We start from the raw sequence: 21,572 nt of genomic DNA, 5'->3' as shown, positions 1-21,572 counted from the left end.
AGTGTGTTGTAGTGATAAAGCCCCATCCCACTCAATACTGTACATGGATGTATCAGTGTGTTGTAGTGATAAAGCCCCATCCCATGTATCAGTGTGTTGTGTGTTGTAGTGATAAAGCCCCATCCCACTCAATACTATACATGGATGTATCAGTGTGTTGTAGTGATAAAGCCCCATCCCACTCAATACTCACATGGATGTATCAGTGTGTTGTAGTGATAAAGCCCCATCCCACTCCTGTACATGGATGTATCAGTGTGTTGTAGTGATAAAGCCCCATCCCACTCAATACTGTATGGATGTATCAGTGTGTTGTAGTGATAAAGCCCCATCCCATGTATCAGTGTGTTGTAGTGATAAAGCCCCCCATCCCACATGTGTATCAGTGTGTTGTAGTGAAAAGCCCCATCCCATGTATCAGTGTGTTGTAGTGAACAAGCCCCATCCCATGTATCAGTGTGTTGTAGTGAAACAAGCCCCATCCCATGTATCAGTGTGTTGTAGTGAACAAGCCCCATCCCATGTATCAGTGTGTTGTAGTGATAAAGCCCCATCCAACTCAAGATGAATGTATCAGTGTGTTATAGTGATAAAGCCCCATCCCATGTATCAGTGTGTTATAGTGATAAAGCCCCATCCCATGTATCAGTGTGTTGTAGTGATAAAGCCCCATCCAACTCAAGATGAATGTATCAGTGTGTTATAGTGATAAAGCCCCATCCCATGTATCAGTGTGTTATAGTGATAAAGCCCCATCCCACTCACGTATAGTAGGACATGTCCTGGACGGGGGGAGCAGTCCACTGTGGGGGGGAGATCCTACCATCAGAGGGAGAAGGGGGGAGACACAGTTAGACCTCCCCTCACACACTCAGAGGAACTCATTCATGTGTACAGTGAGGAGAAAAACAGAAGCAAGCTTGTGTGTCTGCTTGTCTCTGTCTGCCTGTCTGTGTCTGCCTGTCTGTCTGTGTCTGCCTGTCTGTCTGTGTCTGCCTGTCTGTGTCTGCCTGTCTGTGTCTGCCTGTCTGTGTCTGCCTGCCTGTCTGTGTCTGCCTGCCTGTCTGTGTCTGCCTGCCTGTCTGTGTCTGTCTGCCTGTCTGTGTCTGCCTGCCTGTCTGTGTCTGCCTGTCTGTCTGTGTCTGCCTGTCTGTCTGTGTCTGCCTGTCTGTCTGTGTCTGCCTGTCTGTCTGTGTCTGCCTGTCTGTCTGTGTCTGCCTGTCTGTCTGTGTCTGCCTGTCTGTCTGTGTCTGCCTGTCTGTCTGTGTCTGCCTGTCTGTCTGTGTCTGCCTGCCTGTCTGTCTGTGTCTGCCTGTCTGTGTCTGCCTGTCTGTGTCTGCCTGTCTGCCTGTGTCTGCCTGTCTGCCTGTGTCTGCCTGTCTGTCTGTGTCTGCCTGTCTGTCTGTGTCTGCCTGTCTGTCTGTGTCTGCCTGTCTGTCTGTGTCTGCCTGTCTGTCTGCCTGTGTCTGCCTGTGTCTGCCTGTGTCTGCCTGTGTCTGCCTGTGTCTGCCTGTGTCTGCCTGTCTGTCTGTGTCTGCCTGTCTGTCTGTGTCTGCCTGTCTGTCTGTGTCTGCCTGTCTGTCTGTGTCTGCCTGTCTGTCTGTGTCTGCCTGTCTGTCTGTGTCTGCCTGTCTGTCTGTGTCTGCCTGTCTGTCTGTGTCTGCCTGTCTGTCTGTGTCTGCCTGTCTGTCTGTGTCTGCCTGTGTCTGCCTGTCTGTCTGTCTGCCTGTCTGTCTGTGTCTGCCTGTGTCTGCCTGTCTGTCTGTGTCTGCCTGTCTGTCTGTCTGCCTGCCTGTCTGTCTGTCAGACAGTGTTTTGCCAAATCCTCTACCAGAGCTAATACATGAGTCTCTCTCATGTCTCTTAACCTGTCCTAGGATAACCTTACCGTATCTCAACCTGTCCTAGGCTAACCTTACCGTATCTTTACCTGTCCTAGGATAACCTTACTGTCCGTACCTGTCCTGGGATAACCTTACCGTACAACCTGTCCTAGGCTAACCTTACCGTATCTTTACCTGTCCTAGGCTAACCTTACGGCTCTTATTCATCTGACCTGTGTACAGCTCTTACCATCTCTACCTGTCCTAGGCTAACCTTACGGCTCTTATTCACCTGACCTGTGTACAGCTCTTATTCATCTGACCTGTGTACAGCTCTTATTCATCTGACCTGTGTACAGCTCTTACCATCTGACCTGTGTACAGCTCTTACCATCTCTACCTGTCCTAGGCTAACCTTACGGCTCTTATTCATCTGACCTGTGTACAGCTCTGACCATCACTACCTGTCCTAGGCTAACCTTACGGCTCTTATTCATCTGACCTGTGTACAGCTCTGACCATCTGACCTGTGTACAGCTCTGACCATCTGACCTGTGTACAGCTCTGACCATCTGACCTGTGTACAGCTCTTACCATCTGACCTGTGTACAGCTCTTACCATCTCTACCTGTCCTATGCTAACCTATATGTACCTGTCCTGACCTGTGTACAGCTCTGACCATCTCTACCTGTCCTAGTCTAACCTTACGGCTCTTATTCATCTGACCTGTGTACAGCTCTTACCACCTCTACCTGTCCTAGGCTAACCTTACAGCTCTTATTCATCTGACCTGTGTACAGCTCTTACTCATCTGACCTGTGTACAGCTCTTATTCACCTGACCTGTGTACAGCTCTTATTCATCTGACCTGTGTACAGCTCTTACCACCACTACCTGTCCTAGGCTAACCTTACGGCTCTTATTCATCTGACCTGTGTACAGCTCTTACCATCTCTACCTGTCCTAGGCTAACCTTACGGCTCTTATTCATCTGACCTGTGTACAGCTCTTATTCACCTGACCTGTGTACAGCTCTTACCATCTCTACCGGTCCTAGGCTAACCTTACGGCTCTTATTCATCTGACCTGTGTACAGCTCTTATTCATCTGACCTGTGTACAGCTCTTATTCATCTGACCTGTGTACAGCTCTTACCATCACTACCGGTCCTAGGCTAACCTTACAGCTCTTATTCATCTGACCTGTGTACAGCTCTTATTCATCTGACCTGTGTACAGCTCTTATTCATCTGACCTGTGTACAGCTCTTATTCATCTGACCTGTGTACAGCTCTTATTCATCTGACCTGTGTACAGCTCTTACCATCTCTACCTGTCCTAGGCTAACCTTACGGCCTGTCTCTACCTGTCCTATGCTAACCTTACGGCTCTTATTCATCTGACCTGTGTACAGCTCTTATTCATCTGACCTGTGTACAGCTCTTACCATCTCTACCTGTCCTAGGCTAACCTTACGGCCTGTCTCTACCTGTCCTATGCTAACCTTACGGCTCTTATTCATCTGACCTGTGTACAGCTCTTATTCATCTGACCTGTGTACAGCTCTTATTCATCTGACCTGTGTACGGCTCTTATTCATCTGACCTGTGTACAGCTCTTACCATCTCTACCTGTCCTAGGATAACCTTACGGCTCTTATTCATCTGACCTGTCCTAGGCTAACCTTACGGCTCTTATTCATCTGACCTGTGTACAGCTCTTATTCATCTGACCTGTCCTAGGCTAACCTCACGGCTCTTATTCATCTGACCTGTGTACAGCTCTTATTCATCTGACCTGTGTACAGCTCTTATTCATCTGACCTGTGTACAGCTCTTATTCATCTGACCTGTGTACAGCTCTGACCATCTCTACCTGTCCTAGGCTAACCTTACGGCTCTTATTCATCTGACCTGTGTACAGCTCTTACCATCTCTACCTGTCCTAGGATAACCTTACGGCTCTTATTCATCTGACCTGTGTACAGCTCTTATTCATCTGACCTGTGTACAGCTCTTATTCATCTGACCTGTGTACAGCTCTTATTCATCTGACCTGTGTACAGCTCTTATTCATCTGACCTGTGTACAGCTCTTATTCATCTGACCTGTGTACAGCTCTTATTCATCTGACCTGTGTACAGCTCTTATTCATCTGACCTGTGTACAGCTCTTATTCATCTGACCTGTGTACAGCTCTTATTCATCTGACCTGTGTACAGCTCTTATTCATCTGACCTGTGTACAGCTCTTATTCATCTGACCTGTGTACAGCTCTTATTCATCTGACCTGTGTACAGCTCTTATTCATCTGACCTGTGTACAGCTCTTATTCATCTGACCTGTGTACAGCTCTTATCGTCTCTACCTGTCCTAGGCTAACCTTACGGCTCTTATTCATCTGACCTGTGTACAGCTCTTATTCATCTGACCTGTGTACAGCTCTTATCGTCTCTACCTGTCCTAGGCTAACCTTACGGCTCTTATTCATCTGACCTGTGTACAGCTCTTACCATCTGACCTGTGTACAGCTCTTACCATCTGACCTGTGTACAGCTCTTACCATCTGACCTGTGTACAGCTCTTACCATCTCTACCTGTCCTATGCTAACCTTACGGCTCTTACCATCTGACCTGTGTACAGCTCTTATTCATCTGACCTGTGTACAGCTCTTACCATCTCTACCTGTCCTAGGCTAACCTTACAGCTCTTACCATCTGACCTGTGTACAGCTCTTATTCATCTGACCTGTGTACAGCTCTTATTCACCTGACCTGTCCTAGGCTAACCTTACAGCTCTTACCATCTGACCTGTGTACAGCTCTTACCTGGTCGTGTTCATGGATGTCTTGTAGAGGCTGGCTGGAGTGGGGAAGTCAGGTTTGGACGTGTGGATGGGTAAACTCACTTCCTTCTCATTCCCCGTCCTGCCCTGCTGAACCTGGGGGGGGGAGTAGAGTAGGTTTATAACATTATCTTTAAATGGATATCTTGGTTTTAAACAACTCTGGTTTATCTGTTTTACACTGATTATCATATGGCAATTCAATGAGACAAAGAAGGAAGGTAATTGAGAGGAGGAGAGAGAGAAGGGAGTTTAGGAGATGTATCTTAGTGATTTAGCTGGTAGTGGAGGAGATGTTGTATCTTACAGTGATTTAGCTGGTAGTGGAGGAGATGTTGTATCTTAGTGATTTAGCTGGTAGTGGAGGAGATGTTGTATCTTAGTGATTTAGCTGGTAGTGGAGGAGATGTTGTATCTTAGTGATTTAGCTGGTAGTGGAGGAGATGTTGTGTCTTAGTGATTTAGCTGGTAGTGGAGGAGATGTTGTATCTTAGTGATTTAGCTGGTAGTGGAGGAGATGTTGTATCTTAGTGATTTAGCTGGTAGTGGAGATGTTGTATCTTAGTGATTTAGCTGGTAGTGGAGGAGATGTTGTGTCTTAGTGATTTAGCTGGTAGTGGAAGAGATGTTGTATCTTAGTGATTTAGCTAGTAGTGGAGGAGATGTTGTATCTTACAGTGATTTAGCTGGTAGTGGAGGAGATGTTGTATCTTAGTGATTTAGCTGGTAGTGGAGGAGATGTTGATGACGAGGAGATGTTGTGTCTTAGTGATTTAGCTGGTAGTGGAAGAGATGTTGTACCTTAGTGATTTAGCTGGTAGTGGAGGAGATGTTGTACCTTAGTGATTTAGCTGGTAGTGGAGGAGATGTTGTATCTTAGTGATTTAGCTGGTAGTGGAGGAGATGTTGTATCTTAGTGATTTAGCTGGTAGTGGAGGAGATGTTGTATCTTAGTGATTTAGCTGGTAGTGGAGGAGATGTTGTATCTTACAGTGATTTAGCTGGTAGTGGAGGAGATGTTGATGACGAGGATATGTTGTGTCTTAGTGATTTAGCTGGTAGTGGAGGAGATGTTGTATCTTAGTGATTTATCTGGTGGTGGAGGAGATGTTGTATCTTACAGTGATTTAGCTGGTAGTGGAGGAGATGTTGATGACGAGGATATGTTGTGTCTTAGTGATTTAGCTGGTAGTGGAGGAGATGTTGTGTCTTAGTGATTTAGCTGGTAGTGGAAGAGATGTTGTATCTTAGTGATTTAGCTGGTAGTGGAAGAGATGTTGTGTCTTAGTGATTTAGCTGGTAGTGGAGGAGATGTTGACGACGAGGATATGTTGTATCTTAGTGATTTAGCTGGTAGTGGAGGAGATGTTGTATCTTAGTGATTTAGCTGGTAGTGGAGGAGATGTGTCTTACAGTGATTTAGCTGGTAGTGGAGGAGATGTTGTATCTTACAGTGATTTAGCTGGTAGTGGAGGAGATGTTGTGTCTTAGTGATTTAGCTGGTAGTGGAGGAGATGTTGTGTCTTAGTGATTTAGCTGGTAGTGGAGGAGATGTTGACGACGAGGATATGTTGTATCTTAGTGATTTAGCTGGTAGTGGAGGAGATGTTGTGTCTTACAGTGATTTAGCTGGTAGTGGAGGCGATGTTGTATCTTAGTGATTTAGCTGGTAGTGGAGGAGATGTTGTATCTTAGTGATTTAGCTGGTAGTGGAGGAGATGTTGTGTCTTAGTGATTTAGCTGGTAGTGGAGAGATGTTGTGTCTTAGTGATTTAGCTGGTAGTGGAGGAGATGTTGACGACGAGGATATGTTGTATCTTAGTGATTTAGCTGGTAGTGGAGGAGATGTTGTGTCTTACAGTGATTTAGCTGGTAGTGGAGGAGATGTTGTGTCTTACAGTGATTTTGCTGGTGGTGGAGGAGATGTTGACGACCTCCAGGCCCATCCTCAGCCTCTTCTGTTTGTCACAGTAGCCCTTCCACGTGTCCTCGTTGAACCCATAGTTAAAGTAGTCAGACAGGTCAGCACCTAGACACACACAGACAGGACACACACAGACAGACAGACACACACACAGACAGACACACAGACAGACACACACACAGACAGACACACAGACAGACAGACACACACACAGACACACACACACAGACAGACACACACAGACAGACACACACAGACACACACACACAGACACACACACACACACAGACACACACACAGACACACACAGACACAGACACACACACACACACAGACACAGACACACACACAGACACACAGACACACACACAGACACACACAGACAGACAGACAGACACACACAGACACAGACAGACACACACAGACACACACACACAGACACACACACACAGACATTTATGTTTACAAACTCCTACCAAGCCTCTCAGTGTAAAAGTGGACCAATCAGAAACGTAACCCCGCCCACTCTGTCAGAAGACACAGTAACGCGTACCTGGTTTCCTCCAGGGTTTCTCCTCGAATGTCCCACAGTAACCCGCCCACAGTAACCCCGCCCACAGTAACCCGTACCTGGTTTCCTCCAGGATTTCTCCTCGAATGTCCCACAGTAACCCGCCCACAGTAACCCGTACCTGGTTTCCTCCAGGGTTTCTCCTTGAATGTCCCACAGTGACCCCGCCCACAGTGACCCCGCCCACAGTGACCCCGCCCACAGTGACCCCGCCCACAGTGACCCGTACCTGGTTTCCTCCAGGGTTTCTCCTCGAATGTCTCCATGTCCACCTCCACTACTGGAACTCCATTGATGTTTCCCGGGGCCTCCAGATCCACACCCTTTAACTTGTTCCCTACTAGAGAGAGAATAGAAACCAGGACACCACATGGAAAATAAACATTTAGAATATCTACCCGTGTTAAAATATACAGAGGACAATTTAGTACATCAACAATATCTACATTTATACCATCTAGTTACACTTAGCTGCCCAAGACATGGAGGTGGGAATGGACACCTATGGTGGTGGGAATGGACACCTGTCAAGACATGGAGGTGGGAATGGACACCTAGACATGGTGGTGGGAATGGACACCTATGGTGGTGGGAATGGACACCTATGGTGGTGGGAATGGACACCTATGGTGGTGGGAATGGACACCCATGGTGGTGGGAATGGACACCCATGGTGGTGGGAATGGACACCCATGGTGGTGGGAATGGACACCTATGGTGGTGGGAATGGACACCTATGGTGGTGGGAATGGACACCTATGGTGGTGGGAATGGACACCTATGGTGGTGGGAATGGACACCTATGGTGGTGGGAATGGACACCTATGGTGGTGGGAATGGACACCTCTATTAGCCTGTACTATACATTTCCCACTCCATGTCGGCCTGTGTAAAGTCAGGTGCATAGAACAGGTGAAGAACAGAACACTACAGTACCTGTTCCATAGGGTCTGGCTCCCGCTGTCTTTATGTTCAGGTTAACAGGAGCCACTCCATACGTCCTACAACAACAAACCAGACATGTCAACAACAACAACAAACCAGACATGTCAACAACAACAACAACAACAAACCAGACATGTCAACAAGAACAAGAACAACAACAAACCAGACATGTCAACAACAACAACAGCTTCAAAGGCTGTGAAATACAATAGATGAATTCAGGCTCATCAGCCTGAACCCCTTTATCTGGGAATAATAAGGTCAGATCTGCTTAGTCATTGCGGTGAACTATCCCTTTAAAGACATTACGGTTGAACTATCCCTTTAAAGACATTACGGATGAACTATCCCTTTAAAGACATTACGGTTGAACTATCCCTTTAAAGACATTACGGTTGAACTATCCCGTATCTATTCCGTATCTTATAAAAAACTATGTTAACATAATCACTAGTTAACTACACATGGTTGATGATATTACTAGTTTAACTAGCTTGTCTCTGCGTTGCCTATAATCGATGCAGTGCCTGTTAATTTATCATCCAATCACAGCCTACTTCGCCAAACGGGTGACGATTTAACAAGCGCATTCGTGAAAAAAAAAACACTGTCGTTGCACCAATAAACACCCTAAACACCAATGTACCTAACCCTAAACACCAATGTACCTAACCTAACCCAATAAACCCTAAACACAATGTACCTAACCCTAAACACCAATGTACCTAACCCTAAACACCAATGTACCTAACCCTAAACACCAATGTGCCTAACCCTAAACACCAATGTGCCTAACCCTAAACACCAATGTGCCTAACCCTAAACACCAATGTGCCTAACCCTAAACACCAATGTGCCTAACCCTAAACACCAATGTGCCTAACCCTAAACACCAATGTGCCCCTAACCCTAAAAACACCAATGTACCTAACCCTAAACACCAATGTACCTAACCCTAAACACCAATGTACCTAACCCTAAACACCAATGTACCTAACCCTAAACACCAATGTACCTAACCCTAAACACCAATGTACCTAACCCTAAACACCAATGCCTTAATTCAAATCAAAACACAAGTATATATTTTTAAACCTGCATATTTAGTTAAAATTTATTCATGTTTATAAAAATTTGACCCATTTTCTCTACCCAATTTCGTGGTAGTAGTTACAGTCTTGTCTCATCGCTGCAACTCCCGTATGGACTCAGGAGAGGCGAAGGCCGAGAGCCTCCGAAACACAACCCAACCAAACCGCACTGCTTCTTGACACAACGCACATCCAACCCGGAAGTCAGCCGCACCAATGTGCCGGAGGAAACACCGTGCACCTGGGGACCTGGTCCCGGACGACGCTAACCCAGACGACACTGGGCCAATTGTGCGCCGCCCCATGGGCCTCCCGGTCTCAGGCCGGCTGCAACAGAGCCTGGGCTCGAACCCAGAATCTCTGGTGGCAGAGGCCACTGCACCTCCGGGAGGCCCCAGAAATGAATGTTAGCAGGCAATATTAACTAGGGAAAGTGTGTCACTTCTCTTGTGAAGTTCTGTTCAAGCAGAGTCCGGGTATATGCAGCAGTTTGGGCCGCCTGGCTCGTTGCGAACTGTGTTGAAGACCATTTCTTCCTAACAAAGACCGTAATTAATTTGCCAGATTTTTACATAAATTACGACGTAACACTGAAGGTTGTGCAACATAACAATGTAACAGCAATATTTAGACTTATGGATGCCACCCGTTCGATAAAATACAGAACGGTTCCGTATTTCACAAAAAGAATAAACATTTTGTTTTCGAAATGATAGTTTCCGGATTCGACCATATTAATGACCTAAAGCTCGTATTTCGGTGTGTTTATTATATTATAATTAAGTCTATGATTTGATATTTGATAGAGCAGTCTGTCTGAGCGGTGGTAGACAGCAGCAGGCTCGTAAGCATTCATTTAAACAGCACTTTAACAGCGTTTGCCAGCAGCTCTTCGCTGTGCTTCAAGCATTGCGCTGTTTACGACTTCAAGCCTATCAACTCCCGAGATGAGGCTTGGCAATTAGAACACCTATTAGAACATCCAATAGTCAAAGGTTAATGAAATACAAATGGTATAGAGAGAAATAGACCTATAATAACTACAACCTAAAGCTTCTTAACTGGGAATTTTGAAGACTCATGTTAAAAGGAACCACCAGCTTTCACATGTTCTCATGTTCTGAGCAAGGAACTGAAACGTTAGCTTTCTTACATGGCACATATTGCACTTTTACTCTCTTCTCCAACACTGTGTTTTTGCATTATTTAAACCCAATTGAACATGTTTGATTATTTATTTGAGACTATATTGATTTTTTATTTATGTCATTATTACAAATACATATATACAAATCGGCCGATTAATCGGCATCGGCTTTTTTGGGTCCCAAATAATCGGTATTGGCGTTGAAAAATCATAATCGGTCGACCTCTACTTTAAAGACGCGCACGCGTACTGTGGGGACCTCTACTTTAAAGACGCGTACTGTGGGGACCTCTACTTTAAAGACGCGTACTGTGGGGACCTCTACATTAAAGACACGCACTGTGGGGACCTCTACTTTAAAGACGCGTACTGTGGGGACCTCTACATTAAAGACACGCACTGTGGGGACCTCTACATTAAAGACACGCACTGTGGGGACCTCTACGTTAAAGACGTGTACTGGGGGACCTCTACTTTAAAGACACGTACGTGTACTGTGGGGCTCCGGTCTTGATGTCTCCGATGGTGACACGAACATCATCGTCATCATCGTCGCTGTCGCTATCACTGTCGTCATCATCTCCTGGCTCCTTCTCCTGAGAAAGAGAGAGGGGGAGAGAGAGGGGGTGGAGAGGGAAAGAGAGGGAAGGGGGATAGGGAGGGGGGAGGAGAGAGAGGGGGGATGGAGAGAGAGAGGGGGATGGAGAGAGAGAGGGGGGAGGGAGAGAGAGAGGGGGATGGAGAGAGAGAGGGGGATGGAGAGAGAGAGGGGGGATGGAGAGAGAGGGGGGATGGAGAGAGAGGATGGAGAGAGGGGGATGGAGAGAGAGGGGGGATGGAGAGAGGGGGGTGGAGAGAGAGGGGGATGGAGAGAGGGGGGGTGGAGAGAGAGGGGGATGGAGAGAGAGGGGGATGGAGAGAGAGAGGGGATGGAGAGAGAGAGGGGATGGAGAGAGAGAGGGGATGGAGAGAGAGAGGGGATGGAGAGAGAGAGGGGAAAGAGAGGAAAGGGGGATAGGGAGAGAGATGGAAAAAGAGGGAGGGAAAGAGAGAAGGGGGAGGAGAGAGGAACAAACAGAGAGAGACAGAAACCCGGATCAGAACCCATCTCCTGAACACAGTAGGTCATAAAGTGTTTCCAGACCACATGAACTGACCAGGAGAAACTCCAGACCTTAATTACACACAAATCCCAATTCACCCCGCCTTGCATCGACAACGATAGGAGAAACACTACCCCTCGGTCTCAAATGGCACCCTATTCCCTATATAGTGCACTACTTTAGATCAGAACCCTATGGCACCCTATTCCCTATATAGTGCACTACCTTGGACCAGAGTTGGCACCCTATTCCCTATATAGTGCACTACTTTAGACCAGAGTTGGCACCCTATTCCCTATGTAGTGCACTACTTTAGACCAGAGTTGGCACTCTATTCCCTATGTAGTGCACTACTTCGGTCAAACTTGGTGCACTACAGGGGAATAGGGTGCCATTTGGGACACACTAGGGGGAAGAGGTCTTACCTGAGCTTCCACTCCGTTGCCTGTAGTAGCTGCCTCTTCTGACTCGGTAGCAGGAATAGGTGCACTGAGGATGTAAATATCACCAACACATTATTCAGACTGAGGGTGTAAATATAACCAACACATTATTCAGACTGAGGACTGAAATATCACCAACACATTATTCAGACTGAGGGTGTAAATATCACCAACACATTATTCAGACTGAGGGTGTAAATATCACCGACACATTATTCAGACTGAGGGTGTAAATATCACCAACACATTATTCAGACTGAGGGTGTAAATATCACCAACACATTATTCAGACTGAGGGTGTAAATATCACCAACACATTATTCAGACTGAGGACGTAAATATCACCAACACATTATTCAGACTGAGGGTGTAAATATCACCAACACATTATTCAGACTGAGGGTGTAAATATCACCAACACATTATTCAGACTGAGGACGTAAATATCACCAATAGATTCAGACACATCCTGTAGACAATACAACAGAGAAAGTTGAGACAACTCAATAACAGTCTTATTTATACACAAAACGGATGGAGGGGTGAGGAAGTCACCTGACAGCAGCGGATAGTTTGGCCTCTTCTTCATCGGCTCTCTCATCATCATCTAGAAGGGAAACGACCATTCATTCATTAACGAAAGGTAAAAATGTCAACGATAAAGTCATAGATTACAATATCTAACGTTACCTAGTTAAATAACTTACATAGCTAACTAGCCACGTTTATTGGTTCAGAAGATCCCATGCAAACGAGCCATTCATATCCAATGCTTCTGCCGTCCATTGTATTTCCCCCCACATGCAGGTAGCTAGATAACTACAAACTGAGCAAAGTGCAAATCCTTGGTGCAATCCTTGTTGCAATCCTGAAGGAAATGCTGTAGCTTTAGTGGGTCGGCTTGACGTTTACAGTGACACTAGGCCAACACATGCAGCACCACGGCACCTTTAGGCTTACAGCAACTAACTGTGCTAATCAGGTAGCACCTGTGCTAACGACTTTGCAGTTGCATTCGTTATAACTGGAACCACTTAGCTAAATGTTATATTCATTGTAACACCTCTTTTACCTCCGTAGAGCCACTCTTCTTCCTCGTCTCCGCCGTCTCCCGCACTCGCGTCCGCCGGGGTTGTTTTGTCCGCCGCCTCTTCCGCAGACATCTTTTAACCAGCGGTAAAGAAAGTGTCTTTCACGAAGATCCCGACTCTTGTTTTTCCAGCTAGCTAAGTTGGCTTAACGAAACAACCCGGATAGTAGTAAATGCACACGACCAAACAACAACAACAAAAAATATATCTATAGTTAAAACAGCAGAAGTCGTCATAAATTATTGCATTATCTCGAAGCGCGGAAAAATATCCACTTCATACATTTTGATTTTCGACGAGCTAGCGGGTGGACCGTGTGCCCGGAAGTAAATCCTTCAACAGAGGGCAAGCAAACTGTCTTCCTATTGGTCTAAGCGGGATTCTGTCGGCGGAAGTCAAACACCGAACGGTTCATGCGCAGTTGGGACCGGGGTGTCGAATGGAGTAACGTTTTAAAGACACCAGAGGGCGAAATAACGTCAATCCGATTTTATTTTTATTTTTTTGGAGGGGGACACCGCATGAAGTTGTTTTTATTATTGAAAGACAATGTAGCAAACCACTCCCTGGGATACATCTACTTGCTATTTTGTTCATCACAACAATTATGTGTTGATACATTGTGACTACAGTGTGGACAACTATTCTGCTAATTCTTGTATACACTATACCTGTATGCTAATCATGAATACACTTCTTATAGCGTCCCACACAAACATTCAAGACTCCCTTATTAAAAAAACAACACAATATACAATGTCCATTAAATACCCAAAACTACATCATTCTCTTCAATTAGGTGTGTATCGTCATGTCTACTGTGCACACAACAGCAGTCCAGTCCATCTGTAGTGATAGACAGCCGATGGCCACTTTAAAATGTCCTGATTGGTGTTGTGGTTTTGTATGGGGGTGGGGTAGGGTAGACTTTAATGCAGAGGCTGCTCTATAGTTAATGTAGTTAATGTAGTTATGGCCACTGGAGTTCAGCCTCTGTGTGGTTTATTGAACTATAAGGGGTCGTATAGATGGATCTATTAAGGCATACACACACACACACACACACACACACACACACACACACACACACACACACACACACACACACAAACACACACACACACACACAAACACACACACACACACACAGGCACACACACACACAGGCACAAACACACACACAGACACAGGCACAAACACACACACACACACACAGGCACAAACACACACACACAGGCACACACACACAGGCACAAACACCCACACGCACACACACGCACACACACAGGTACTCACACGGGTACACGCACACACACACAGGTACTCGCACACACACACACACACAAACACACACACACACACAGGCACAAACACACACACACACAAACACACACACACACACACACACACACACACACACAGGCACAAACACACACACACACAGGCACAAACACACACACACACACACACAGGCACAAAAACACACACACACACAGGCACAAAAACACACACACACACAGGCACAAACACACACACACACAGGCACAAACACACACACACACACAGGCACAAAAACACACACACACACATGCACATACACTGTGAGGTACTTAGGAACAGTCTCTTGCACTTTGCCGATCTGTTCACTAGAAAGTTTGTTAATGCTTACAGAAGCACTAAGTGTTTGTCTTCTTGTGTCTCTATCCTTCTGTCCCTCTTTCCCTTTCTCTATTAATCACTCTATCTCTGTATGTTATATTACAGTTTTTTTCGATTGCTAAATGACAGTGGGCACAACTGGAGTCACGTGTGCAAAACTCTAACTACAGTCTGCACTACCAACAGTCACCTGAGCTAAACAGTTCACATCACCTGCAAAACTCATTCCAAGCAACACAACTCTTAACACATGGCTCAAAACACGCTCAGTGCAGCCAAACACTATGCACAACCCTCACTGAGATAACACACACTGTCACTCAGAACACACTGAGAGTAAAAACACTAGCATCAAACACCAATACAGAAAATACTAACTTTTCATCTTTACAGTTTGAACAATTTCAGTGACTTCATACAAAGTAATATTTTCTTCAAAGAAAAGAGTGACATTCTTTCACATGATTTATTAAAATTTTTAGAACATAACCATTCTTTAAGGTAAATGAAAATTAGCAGTTTGCTTTGATAGTCTGTAGTAATTTACGGAATTACAGTAATGAAAAAAAAAAGGTAGAAACTAAAAGTACATACTGTAATTTGAACAAATAATTGAGGGGCTAATCCTGCCTCTCTCTAGCATCAGGCCACAGGTTTTCTTCAACATCACATCTAATGTTTTCTCTTGCCATGCACCTGGGGAAGAACCTTCTGGAGTGCCTTATCCATCCCTGGCAGTCCTCTGGACTCGTGTCCTCACATCCGGCACGCATGGCTTCCAAAAGAGACATTTGGTCATGTGGGTGGTGACCAAACACTTTCCACCTCCAGGCAGAGAAAACTCCTCTATTGGGTTGAGGAAGGGTGAATATGCAGGCAGGTACAAAACCATAAATCTGTGATGTGCTGCAAACCAATCTGTGACAGCTGCAGAGTGGTGAAAAGCAACGTTATCGCAAACTATGACAAAAACTTGGGGGTTTCTTACTGGCTCCCCCTGTTCTGCTGGCACTAGCTGAGCATAGAGCTGTTCTAGGAAAGCTATAAGCCTTTCTGTGTTGTATGGGCCAATGAGTGGTGTGTTGAGAAGCAAACCATCATTGGCCATTGCAGCACACATGGTGATATTTCCCCCCTTTGGCCTGGAACCTCCACAGTGGCCCTTTGACCTATAACATTCCTTCCTCTGCGCCGTGTTTTGGCAAGGTTAAATCCAGCTTCATCGATAAATACAAATGAATGTGGTCTTTCCAGTGCTTCCACCTCCATTACTCTCTGAAAAACAGTAAGTGCACAGTTTTACTGTAGAAATGCTAGTGTTTTTTTTTACTGTAAATATTTTGTATAGCTGTGTACGTAACCTCAGACGTCTTACCTGGACATATTGGTATCTTTGCTCTTTTACCCGTTCACTGTTTCTCTCGAACGGTACAGTGTATAGCTGTTTCATTGTAACTTGGTGTTTCTTTAGGACTCAAGCAATAGTTGTTGTGCTGACAGAATTAACATTTTCAAATATATCATTATCAGCCAGCACTCTATCTTGAATCTCCCGCAGTTTTATTGCATTGTTGACAACAACCATGTCAACAATAGCATTTTCCTGCGCATCTGAAAATATTTTTCCTCTTCCCCCTGTTGGGGGCAACCTTTGGGTCCTGTTGTAAAAATATATTTTACAGTCAAACTTACTGTAATATATATCTGTGTAAATATTCTATAATTGCAATACAAAATAGATTCCTGTAATGTTTTCATTTACTGTAAGGATGTAACTCTCACCTGTTTGCATGATGGAAAATTCGCATTACAGATGCCACTGTGGATCTTTGGAGATTGGGTTACACCCTCAACCCTGCCTCTCTCAATGAGAGACCATGGTTCACGACATGGTCTATAAGTGTAGCCCTTATTTCATCTGAAATAACAGCTCTTTGTCTTCTTTGTCTTCCTCCACGCATCCGCCCTCTCCCTGCCACCCTTCTCCCTCCACGAACCCATCTTCCTTGTTCCATTTCCAAAATGAGTCTTTCTGAGCTCTACCTATATATACTGTAATATGTGTGTGTGTGTTCACTAACAAGTCTAAAACAAGACACCTGCTTAGCCTTTCAGCTGAAATTGCAATCAGCAGTGTTTGAAAGGCACAAGGCTGAAATCTATTCCGTTTTGAATGTGTGGTTCACAGTTTTGACAGCAGTGTGTTAGCATTTGAACAAAGTGCTGTAAATCCACAGTGTTGTGCAGGTTGTGGTTAAAGTCATGGGATAAGTGTGTAGAGTTTTGAAAACTGTGTTCAAGCAATGAAAAACGAACTAGAGTTTGGTCCACATGAACTGCTGCTGTGCAGACTGTAGTTAGAGTTTTGCCCATGTGACTCCAGTTGTGTCCACTGTCGTTTAGCAATCGAAAAAAACTGTAATCGACCTCCCTCCCTCCTCTGTCTCTCGGTCCCTCCCTCCCTCCCTCCCTCTGTCCCCCCCCCTCTCTCTGCATCCCTCCCTCCCTCCCTCTCTCCCTCTGTCTCTCCCTCCCTCCCTCTGTCTCTCCCTCCCTCTGTCTCTCCCTCCCTCTGTCTCTCCCTCCCTCTGTCTCTCCCTCCTCTGTCTCTCCCTCCCTCTGTCTCTCCCTCTGTCTCTCCCTCCCTCCCTCTGTCCCCCCTCTCTCTGCATCCCTCCCTCCCTCCCTCTGTCTCTCCCTCTGTCTCTCCCTCCCTCTGTCTCTCCCTCCCTCCCTCTGCCCCCCCCTCTCTCTGCATCCCTCCCTCCCTCCCTCTGTCTCTCCCTCCCTCTGTCTCTCCCTCTGTCTCTCCCTCCCTCTGTCTCTCCCTCTGTCTCTCCCTCCCTCCCTCTCTCTGCATCCCTCCCTCCCTCCCTCTCTCCCTCTGAGAGGGAGAGACAGAGGGAGGGAGTGACAGAGGGAGAGACAGAGGGAGGGAGGGAGGGATGCAGAGAGAGGGGGACAGAGGGAGGGAGGGAGAGACAGAGGGAGAGACAGAGGGAGGGAGACAGAGGGAGAGACAGAGGGAGGGAGGGAGGAGGGATGGGAGGGATGCAGAGAGGGGGGGACAGAGGGAGGGAGGGAGAGACAGAGGGAGAGACAGAGGGAGGGGAGACAGAGGGAGAGACAGAGGGAGGGAGAGACAGAGGGAGGAGGGAGAGCCCTCCCTCCCTCTGTCTCTCCCTCCCTCTGTCTCTCCCTCCCTCTGTCTCTCCCTCCCTCTGTCTCTCCCTCCCTCTGTCTCTCCCTCCCTCCCTCCCTCCCTCTGTCTCTCCCTCCCTCTGTCTCTCCCTCTGTCTCTCCCTCCCTCTGTCTCTCCCTCTGTCTCTCCCTCCCTCCCTCTCTCTGCATCCCTCCCTCCCTCCCTCTCTCCCTCTGAGAGGGAGAGACAGAGGAGGGAGTGACAGAGGGAGAGACAGAGGGAGGGAGGGAGGGATGCAGAGAGAGGGGGGACAGAGGGAGGGAGGGAGAGACAGAGGGAGAGACAGAGGGAGGGAGACAGAGGGAGAGACAGAGGGAGGGAGGGAGGGATGGGAGGGATGCAGAGAGAGGGGGGGACAGAGGGAGGGAGGGAGAGACAGAGGAGAGACAGAGGGAGGGAGACAGAGGGAGAGACAGAGGGAGGGAGAGACAGAGGGAGGGAGGGAGAGCCCTCCCTCCCTCTGTCTCTCCCTCCCTCTGTCTCTCCCTCCCTCTGTCTCTCCCTCCCTCTGTCTCTCCCTCCCTCTGTCTCTCCCTCCCTCCCTCCCTCCCTCTGTCTCTCCCTCCCTCTGTCTCTCCCTCTGTCTCTCCCTCCCTCTGTCTCTCCCTCTGTCTCTCCCTCCCTCCCTCTCTCTGCATCCCTCCCTCCCTCCCTCTCTCCCTCTGAGAGGGAGAGACAGAGGGAGGGGAGTGACAGAGGGAGAGACAGAGGAGGGAGGGAGGGATGCAGAGAGGGGGGGGACAGAGGGAGGGAGGACAGAGGGAGAGACAGAGGAGGGAGACAGAGGGAGAGACAGAGGGAGGGAGGGAGGGATGGGAGGGATGCAGAGAGAGGGGGGACAGAGGGAGGGAGGGAGAGACAGAGGGAGAGACAGAGGGAGGGAGACAGAGGGAGAGACAGAGGGAGGGAGAGACAGAGGGAGGGAGGGAGAGCCCTCCCTCCCTCTGTCTCTCCCCCTCTGTCTCTCCCTCCCTCTGTCTCTCCCTCCCTCTGTCTCTCCCTCCCTCTGTCTCTCCCTCTGTCTCTCCCTCCCTCTGTCTCTCCCTCTGTCTCTCCCTCCCTCCCTCTGTCCCCCCTCTCTCTGCATCCCTCCCTCCCTCCCTCTGTCTCTCCCTCTGTCACTCCCTCCCTCTGTCTCTCCCTCCCTCTGTCTCTCCCTCCCTCTGTCTCTCCCTCTGTCTCTCCCTCCCTCCTCTGTCCCCCCCTCTCTCTGCATCCCTCCCTCCCTCCCTCTGTCTCTCCCTCTGTCTCTCCCTCCCTCTGTCTCTCCCTCCCTCTGTCTCTCCCTCCCTCTGTCTCTCCCTCCCTCTGTCTCTCCCTCCCTCCCTCTGTCTCTCCCTCTGTCCCCCCTCTCTCTGCATCCCTCCCTCCCTCCCTCCCTCTGTCTCTCCCTCTGTCTCTCCCTCCCTCTGTCTCTCCCTCCCTCCCTCCCTCTGTCCCCCCTCTCTCTGCATCCCTCCCTCCCTCCCTCTGTCTCTCCCTCCCTCTGTCTCTCCCTCTGTCTCTCCCTCCCTCTGTCTCTCCCTCTGTCTCTCCCTCCCTCCCTCTCTCTGCATCCCTCCCTCCCTCCCTCTCTCCCTCTGTCTCTCCCTCCCTCTGTCTCTCCCTCCCTCTGTCTCTCCCTCCCTCTGTCTCTCCCTCCCTCTGTCTCTCCCTCCCTCTGTCTCTCCCTCCCTCTGTCTCTCCCTCTGTCTCTCCCTCCCTCCCTCCCTCCCTCCCTCCCTCCCTCCCTCCCTCTCTCCCTCTCTCCCTCTGTCTCTCCCTCCCTCCCTCCCTCCCTACCTCCCTCCCTCCCTCCCTCCCTCCCTCCCTCCCTCCCTCCCTCCCTCTCTCCCTCTGTCTCTCCCTCCCTCCCTCTGTCTCTCCCTCCCTCTGTCTCTCCCTCTGTCTCTCCCTCCCTCTGTCTCTCCCTCTGTCTCTCCCTCCCTCCCTCTGTCTCTCCCTCCCTCTGTCTCTCCCTCCCTCTGTCTCTCCCTCTGTCTCTCCCTCCCTCTGTCTCTCCCTCTGTCTCTCCCTCCCTCCCTCTGTCTCTCCCTCCCTCTGTCTCTCCCTCCCTCTGTCTCTCCCTCTGTCTCTCCCTCCCTCTGTCTCTCCCTCTGTCTCTCCCTCCCTCCCTCTGTCTCTCCCTCCCTCTGTCTCTCCCTCCCTCTGTCTCTCCCTCCCTCTGTCTCTCCCTCTGTCTCTCCCTCCCTCCCCCTGTCTCTCCCTCCCTCCCTCTGTCTCTCCCTCTGTCTCTCCCTCCCTCTGTCTCTCCCTCCCTCTGTCTCTCCCTCCCTCTGTCTCTCCCTCCCTCTGTCTCTCCCTCCCTCTGTCTCTCCCTCTGTCTCTCCCTCCCTCTGTCTCTCCCTCCCTCTGTCTCTCCCTCTGTCTCTCCCTCCCTCTGTCTCTCCCTCCCTCTGTCTCTCCCTCCCTCTGTCTCTCCCTCCCTCCCTCTGTCTCTCCCTCTGTCTCTCCCTCCTCTGTCTCTCCCTCTGTCTCTCCCTCTGTCTCTCCCTCCCTCTGTCTCTCCCTCCCTCTGTCTCTCCCTCTGTCTCTCCCTCCCTCTGTCTCTCCCTCCCTCCCTCTGTCTCTCCCTCTGTCTCTCCCTCCCTCTGTCTCTCCCTCTGTCTCTCCCTCTGTCTCTCCCTCCCTCTGTCTCTCCCTCCCTCTGTCTCTCCCTCCCTCTGTCTCTCCCTCCCTCTGTCTCTCCCTCTGTCTCTCCCTCCCTCTGTCTCTCCCTCTGTCTCTCCCTCCCTCCCTCTGTCCCCCCTCTCTCTGCATCCCTCCCTCCCTCCCTCTGTCTCTCCCTCTGTCACTCCCTCCCTCTGTCTCTCCCTCCCTCTGTCTCTCCCTCCCTCTGTCTCTCCCTCTGTCTCTCCCTCCCTCCCTCTGTCCCCCCCTCTCTGCATCCCTCCCTCCCTCCCTCTGTCTCTCCCTCTGTCTCTCCCTCCCTCTGTCTCTCCCTCCCTCTGTCTCTCCCTCCCTCTGTCTCTCCCTCCCTCTGTCTCTCCCTCCCTCCCTCTGTCTCTCCCTCTGTCCCCCCTCTCTCTGCATCCCTCCCTCCCTCCCTCCCTCTGTCTCTCCCTCTGTCTCTCCCTCCCTCTGTCTCTCCCTCCCTCCCTCCCTCTGTCCCCCCTCTCTCTGCATCCCTCCCTCCCTCCCTCTGTCTCTCCCTCCCTCTGTCTCTCCCTCTGTCTCTCCCTCCCTCTGTCTCTCCCTCTGTCTCTCCCTCCCTCCCTCTCTCTGCATCCCTCCCTCCCTCCCTCTCTCCCTCTGTCTCTCCCTCCCTCTGTCTCTCCCTCCCTCTGTCTCTCCCTCCCTCTGTCTCTCCCTCCCTCTGTCTCTCCCTCCCTCTGTCTCTCCCTCCCTCTGTCTCTCCCTCTGTCTCTCCCTCCCTCTGTCTCTCCCTCTGTCTCTCCCTCCCTCTGTCTCTCCCTCTGTCTCTCCCTCCCTCCCTCTCTCCCTCTGTCTCTCCCTCCCTCCCTCCCTCCCTCCCTCCCTCCCTCCCTCCCTCCCTCCCTCCCTCCCTCCCTCCCTCCCTCCCTCCCTCCCTCCCTCCCCTCCCTCCCTCCCTCCCTCCCTCTCTCCCTCTGTCTCTCCCTCCCTCCCTCCCTCCCCTACCTCCCTCCCTCCCTCCCTCCCTCCCTCCCTCTCCCTCTGTCTCTCCCTCCCTCCCTCTGTCTCTCCCTCCCTCTGTCTCTCCCTCTGTCTCTCCCTCCCTCTGTCTCTCCCTCTGTCTCTCCCTCCCT

At 49.2% G+C, this 21,572-nt stretch overlaps 1 protein-coding gene across 1 annotated transcript in view; it reads right to left on the bottom strand.

Moving 5' to 3' along the window:
- The window catches only part of LOC121844320 (pre-mRNA 3'-end-processing factor FIP1-like), a 31,729-nt gene extending 18,400 nt beyond the window's left edge, over positions 1-13,329 (bottom strand). Inside the window, 9 exon segments of the mRNA XM_042314257.1 lie at positions 766-819; positions 4,652-4,764; positions 6,567-6,697; positions 7,393-7,500; positions 8,100-8,164; positions 10,836-10,942; positions 11,875-11,938; positions 12,448-12,499; positions 12,965-13,329. Of these exon segments, the coding sequence (XP_042170191.1) occupies positions 766-819; positions 4,652-4,764; positions 6,567-6,697; positions 7,393-7,500; positions 8,100-8,164; positions 10,836-10,942; positions 11,875-11,938; positions 12,448-12,499; positions 12,965-13,055 (785 nt within the window). The 5' untranslated portion in view covers positions 13,056-13,329.
- Positions 13,330-21,572: the final 8,243 nt, after the last annotated feature.

Source organism: Oncorhynchus tshawytscha, unplaced genomic scaffold (assembly GCF_018296145.1).
Source record: "Oncorhynchus tshawytscha isolate Ot180627B unplaced genomic scaffold, Otsh_v2.0 Un_contig_2834_pilon_pilon, whole genome shotgun sequence".
Lineage (NCBI taxonomy): Eukaryota > Metazoa > Chordata > Actinopteri > Salmoniformes > Salmonidae > Oncorhynchus > Oncorhynchus tshawytscha.
Note: the sequence above shows the minus strand (reverse complement) of the source record. Positions and strands in the feature narration are given on the sequence as shown.